Source organism: Olea europaea, unplaced genomic scaffold (assembly GCF_002742605.1).
Source record: "Olea europaea var. sylvestris unplaced genomic scaffold, O_europaea_v1 scaffold1199, whole genome shotgun sequence".
NCBI lineage: Eukaryota > Viridiplantae > Streptophyta > Magnoliopsida > Lamiales > Oleaceae > Olea > Olea europaea.
Window position 1 is genome coordinate 169,165 of NW_019229408.1, and position 7,342 is coordinate 176,506.

General features: G+C 35.7%; 1 protein-coding gene across 1 annotated transcript; it reads right to left on the bottom strand.

Annotated features, from left to right (window-relative positions):
* Window positions 1–5,839: 5,839 nt before the first annotated feature.
* On the bottom strand, window positions 5,840–6,565 carry LOC111374050 (protein FAR-RED IMPAIRED RESPONSE 1-like). Its single transcript, XM_022996669.1, has one exon. It carries the CDS (start codon window positions 6,563–6,565, stop codon window positions 5,840–5,842), a length of 726 nt encoding a protein of 241 aa, XP_022852437.1.
* Window positions 6,566–7,342: the final 777 nt, after the last annotated feature.

Sequence of the window (7,342 nt, forward strand, 5' to 3'; positions counted from 1 at the left end):
CACTTCCCAAATGAGTTGGGGATTCCGCCCTTGGGTGGGTACGAGTAACATAGGCCCCACCCCGTTTCTTTTTTTTTTTTAAGAATTCAATGCTTTAATTTACCAAATATATTATCTAAAAGTATAAGATGACAACTAAAATTATCTAAAAAATATGATGAGCAATAAAGGTTTTAGTTTACCATATATAATCGAATAATTTAACTTTAAAAAATAAATTAATTAATTGAAAATTTTAATAACTATAATATTGTCACACTTTAATGAATGAGGACAATAAAATAAATTATCAAAAACTAAAAAAAAAAAAAAAACACGAAGCAAACTCCCCTCCTTAAAAGGGTAACGGGGCGGAAAAATGCACTCATCTGGTCTCGCTCCGAACCTGCCTCGTTGCCATTCTTAAAATTTTGTGAAAGAATTTTGTTGTGTTTGTCTGCTTTCATTAAAAGAGTTAATTGTTTCTTGAAACTTGGAATTTTCTGTATGAAAATTATTATTTTTAAGAAATTGTCTTCTTTTAAAAAGGAGTGAAAGAAAAGACAATAATGTTTGGAGTACAAGGCTTCTTCACAGCCGTTTTACAGGCAATTCAAAATTGGTGACATGGACGGCAATTAAATGAAAAAAAAAAAAAGCGAAAAGAGAGAATAGAACATCAATAACCCGCACACTCATTTTCCCCCAATTTAAGCTCTCCCAAAACACCTCCCTCCCAGTCGGCGCCTTACCTCCGGTCACAATATAAGCATCGGAGAACGCCACTGTAGCCTGACCTCATGAAGAATGCCTGCATTTTTCCCAATTTCTTCTCTCACAAAAACCCTCTCGAAGCCGACACCACACCCACCATCCTCCTCGGTGACATCGTACCTCCGGTCACAATATAAACACTGAAAACCATTACACCACTTACTGTGGTTGAAGGCTCGAGAAATGGGAGCTTGGCGGGGTTGATTTCGGCTTAACTGCGATCTGCATTACTCTGCTGGTTGGTGTGCATTTTTCGACCTTCAACTATTCTGTTCACTGCCCGAGCGTATACATACTGTATATTTTTTGCCTGTGACAATCTTGGTGCTTTCAGAGTATTGTGAACCGCAGGTGAAAGGTACAAAGCTGTAATTGTAGAATTACTAATTGAATTGTTCTGTCAATCTGAAAATTCATGTTATTAGCCTCTTGATAAATTTTAACATGTTGGAAATGTAATTTGTTTGATTAATCCATGCTTCTATCGCTGCGTTGTCGGTTGTCTGGATAAAACTTGTGTGTCGCCATCGATTTACATGATGTTTTTATCGAAATCAAAGTAGGTCAAAATACTAAATTCTTTTACGATGGAAAAGCAGCTTAAGAAACCTAGGAAGACATCTCTTACATTTTAATTAGTTGACTGGTTATGGTGAAAATTATGGATAATAATTGGGTTACTAGTGAATAGTCATTAAACAGTTGTGAATTTGAAAATAGACTTCCTGAAGGGCTCTAAAAATTTATAAATGGATGCTGTCCTTTTAAGTATTACATTTTGTTCTATTTTAGCTGTATGTCGACTGAATACCTTTTGAATGAAATGTTGAAGGAGAGAAAGTTGAACCAACTTATTTTGATTGCATTCTCAACTGTTGTTGTACGTAACCGGGGATTAATTCATCCCAATCGGTGTTTACACATGTATTTGATGTACGATAATGGACGAGGCTAATTTTCATGTAAATTTCTATATATATATATATATATATATATAATAAATTGCATGAACTTAGATCAATCAAATAATTATTCGCCCTAATTAATTTGCTCATTTAGATTGTATTCAGGTGGAATAATGATATATAAAGTGGAAGGGAGAAATTTTTTTACAAAAAATGGGATTCCTGCAAAATGGATTAATTATTGATTCGAAGAGGGAAGTGTGTGTGTGTGTGTATATATATATATATGGTTTGGGTGTTTTGGGACTACTTCGAGCAGATAAAGATAAGTAATGGAGAAGTATATTTGCAATTGATTTATTTCACATGCTACACAATTTGGGGTTTATTTATATAATGGTTTGTACAATTGATTTATGTACTTGTTTTCCATCTAAGGATATGAGAGGAAGGAATGCTGGAATTTGTCACAGCTGCAGAAGCAATGGGCAATTTTTTAGTGAATGCTCGAGAAAACGTCATTGCCCGGGGTGTGCACATGGATTTCAAAAATGTTTCGATGTTGAAAGGAAGACGTGCAACAAAGGGCAATTATTCAACACATGCAGTCATAAATGTGGATTTTTTGAATGGGTCGAACTAGGAGAGTCAAGCCGAGAATAGAGTACCATTAACGAAGCGCTTAGTGTTGCAGCAAATGAGGAAGTCGAAGATTTGCCAAGAATGTTAGATACGCTTATTCCAATATCCGACGAACGAGACTTAGAGATTAACCTGAACATTACTTTCTGCAAGGGAAAAGGAAGTTCGGAAGGAAACGAGAAAGCAAAGGAGGCCACTTGATTAGTTGTTTTGTGTTAAATATGTTAATTGAATTATGTTTGTACCATAACCCTCAAATGACGTAACTATGTATGTTCCATCGGAAAATGGGTATAATGCAATTTAGGTTTATGTGTATTCATTACTTATTGCCACTTTATTGTCTCATCATGTGTCATACCCACGATGATTTTTCCAAATTTTCGTATGATGAAAATAAAAACATAAAAACATTGCGAACTAACTAAAAAAAATTTAGATTTGTATCATTTTCTACATTATAGCTGTATATAGCAACAAATTGGTTTTTCGTAGTTACGTTATTCATATGTTCAAATACCGCAAAATAAACAGTAAGTGGCTCCAAAATACTCCAAAGAACATGCTACATTTTATTTTATTTATGCCAACGTACTTAAAAAACAAAAACAAAGCTCATTGGCTCTATATGACGACTACAAATTCATCTGCCAATCCAATGTTTAAGAAACTACACATGCAATGCAATAAGAACAAAAACATGCTTGTATACTCAGCCACTCAAGTCCTGCAGGTGTAGAGCAGCATATTGAATTGCTATGTTCATTAGTGATGGACGACTGCAAAAATAAGCAGGGAAGAATGCATTTCCTTATTTAAAATACAATATCTGACCAATATATGCATCCCTGCTACGTTTACAATATATACATCTCTCCATTCACGAGGCTTAGCTTCTCCTTCTGATTAACCCTTCCAAATTGCAAATTACTAATTATTCTGTGAGTCGGTTATAAAATAAACAAACACGTTAGGCGAGAAACCAGTTGCAATATCATACGTATAAAAAGATATAGCCACCTCTTAATATACACATTAAATTGGTATGAAATGGACAAAGCACATAGTTACATTATATTTTCAACCTATCTTCATAGCCAAAAGCAAAAATGTATATTAACTAAATATATTATAGCAAAAAGAAGAAAATATCCCTCACAGTAAGGCATTTATTCTATAGCAATATGGAAGGAAGTTACTGCAAATGAAATGAAATAAAGAATCTCAATGTAAGAAGAAGTAAACTTTCTTCAAATGTTATTCAAATTAAAAACCAGGAATCCCAAATTTGAGAAAACTTACAATACGAACGGCCTACCTTGTTAATGTCAGAACTGCAGTCCACCAATTTATCACTTCGGGTCATTTTGATGCGGTAAATGCGGATGGAAATATGAAAACGAATGACATATCGTAATTTGAACAATATGGAAATAAGTAACCAAACACAATACAAATGTGTTTAATACAATGAGAATTTAAATATTGTATTCATCTTTAGCATTGAGATCAACATTCATTAACGATGGCGAGATCCAATTCGATGACGACACAAGTCTTCTGTAAATACTTGACTTTGGGTATCGCCTTGCATCACACAACAACGTCAATAAAAGTGCAACCTAGTAATCAAAACAAACAGAAGGTGCTAACGAATAAGAGTTGTAATATAAGAAAGGTGTCTATGTGGAATATTGTTGTTCAGAAGCCACAATTTTAGGAACTGCCTCTTCTATATTTTTTTGTCTAGCTCTCAGTCTCTTTCCTTTATTTGATGTCGAAGTTGCCTGCATATAAACCCGAATCTCATGAGAAACTAGATTTGGATTGTACTAGAAATGAGATGCTAACATACTACATCACCCCTGATTTCTTTGACGTAGACTCCAATGGACTTTTTTTTTCAAAGTTTTCATGGTGTACCTTTCTGTTTTGTTAATTTCGAATCTCGTATGCCCTGCAACCGGTAGTTTGCACATCAGTACATGGTGAGGCTAAATTAAGAGTATGCTGCGAAATGATATTATTTCCGATACACAACGTCGTTGACATAAGCTCCGTAGCTTGAGATTTTATCTAGTCCGTTATAGCATGTGTTCGGACTTCATCATCTGTAGCGAGGTCAGCCACTTGCGAAAAGGCCTTACAGATCTCGTCATATCTCAATTATCCAGGAGTACTAACCAAACAATCGTGGTGCACTACAACCCTCGTGTATGCTCTACCGACATCTCTCCTCCATCTCCATAGTGTGTACTTCTCAAGCAATCATGTGACATCGTTTCAAATCAATACCGCAATTGCATGTTTACAAATAATTCCACTGAACTCAAATAAGTGGCAACTGCAAATTATCTCACACCGTTCCATATAAAATGAGATGAAAAATGTATTTTCCTCCTGTGCCCGTGATACATCACATCCTCATGCACCTCATATGTCGTCCCGAACATCCCCCAGAAGCAGAAATGAGGTCACAGTAAACCTTTTCCTTAAACTCATCTTGCACTTCTTTGAACTTCGAAATGGTATAAACGGACTGAAAATGCTTCTCGATTTCATAATTTTTTGCAAAGGGCACCATTTATGAGTATGACCTGAAATCAGGCTGGATTCTTTCTCCACTTTACTTCTCAGTGCTATTTCATACTGTCCTCCTGTGCCCGTGATACATCACATCCTCATGCACCTCATATGTTGTCCCGAACATCCCCCAGAAGCAGAAATGAGGTCACAGTAAACCTTTTCCTTAAACTCATCTTGCACTTCTTTGAACTTCGAAATGGTATAAACGGACTGAAAATGCTTCTCGATTTCATAATTTGTTGCAAAGGGCACCATTTATGAGTATGACCTGAAATCAGGCTGGATTCTTTCTCCACTTTACTTCTCAGTGCTATTTCATACTGCTCTACAAATTGCTTCAACGAGGTCTTCGAATGCACATGTCCATCTAAGAACGCGTTTATACTCTTTCTTCGTTGAGTTGTGAACATCCCTGCCCAGAATGTGGTTTTTAAGAAGCGAGGAACCCAACAACCTCCATTATCATACAATCCTGACAACCAATCATTTTTATGCAAGTCATATATATCAATCATCTGTTGCTACCCTTCTTCAAATTCTTCAATAGTTTTTGAATCGTAAACTACATTATGCAAAGTCGAAAATTTCCCGCCCTTATCAACATGATACCTAAACTTCTCCGGTAACTTCTTTAAAATGTACCATAGACACCATCTATATCTCGTGCATGGGAAAACGATCCCAATTGTGTTCTGCATGGCCCAACCTTGATCAATAATTATTGCATTTAGAGCTTGTCCATGCATGTACTCAAGCCACGCCCTAAATAGCCAGACAAACATATTCGTGTCTTCATTAGCTAACAAACCACAACCAAACAATATTGACTAACCATGATGATTCACTCCAATGAAAGGGGCAAACGGCATGTCATACTTGTTATTAAGATAAGTGATATCAAATGTCACAACATCACCAAACTCTTTGTATGCTTGCCTACACCTATTATCCACTCAGAAAACATTCCTTAGCTGAGACTCGTCGTCTAAATCAATGCTGAAGTAAAATCTCGAGCACTTTGCTTGCATTTTCGAAAAGTAGGATTGTATTGTAGTTGCGTCTCCCTCTCCAAGTCGTAAACGTCTAACTTGTTTAATATAGTTTCTACAATCCTTCTCTATACACATCATGTTCTCATATCCACATACTTGTGCAACTGCGAAGTTGTAACTTTTATGTAACAAAATTCCTACCACATCATTCACTTCAAGTTTACGTTTCACATTTACATTCAACTCCCTATTGCATCGATGCAACCTAGATTTAGAAGGACTAGTTTCATGGTTGTGATCGAGGTGGACTATGTTAATTCTCCACCTTCCATGATTGTCTGAGGAGGCTGAGATTCTTGCTTTACAATCAGTTTGACTTATTGATTTAGGCTTTAAAGACCTACTCGCATTACCACCTCTTCTACCTTCACGATTGTATGTGAAAGTTACATATCTCAGAATGCCATCATCCCATTTTTTTGAGTTCCGTCTTCTAACAGGAAATCCTATATCATAAGCATATCTCTTGTATATCTCAAACATGTCTGTTTCGTTGTTGAACATCATACCCACCTCCGGAACAATTAGACCATTTTGTCCTAATGTTTCATCTTCAATCTTGTTCATATTATCTGCAACATTCTCATTATTAGACTCCACTAACAATACATCATTCACGTCTTCCATAATCTCTTCCACTACGACAAAATAAGTGGTAGCGCTCATCAAAACGTAAACCAGTTACATTGCACCATGCACAAAATAAGGGGTAAAATGAAAACAAGTGACAATTTCTTCACAACGACATTTAATGCATTATATTTGCCGATCAACGATGGAGGTCATAAATATAACTAATATTTAGAATTAATTATACCCCAACTATTCAGTCATATTGATTCTAACTGTCTTACGAACTGTCTAACTATTGATTAACCGACTTCATTTTAAAATTAGTTAATTATGCATTTCATTACCAATACATTCTAACAAGTTAGTGACCTATTGAAAATCATGTTTTCCAATACAACAGTACGATATTGATCTTAAAAAATCAACTTAAGCATAGAACATGCAATATAATGTTGTAAATCTCTAATGGAAATATCAATAGCTCTCACAGGTAAAAATGATTCAATGTAGAAAGAATATTAAATAATTTCTTAAACACAACTAAAAAACTTAATTATAAACCTAAAACTAAAAATGACAAGCATCAAAAGGATGTGCCAGAAGCTTTCATATAATTGCATGCTTCTAATATCCGACTTTTGTAATGAATATGCTAGCTGGAGGTCGCAGAGTTAACCTGAACCACAGACTAATGCAGACCACAGTTAAGCCGAAATTAACCCCACCGAGCTCCCATTTCTTGAGCCTTCAACTGTAGTAAGTGGTGTAATGGTTTTCGGTGTTTATATTGTGACCGAAGGTACGACGTCGCCGAGGAGGATGGTGGGTGTG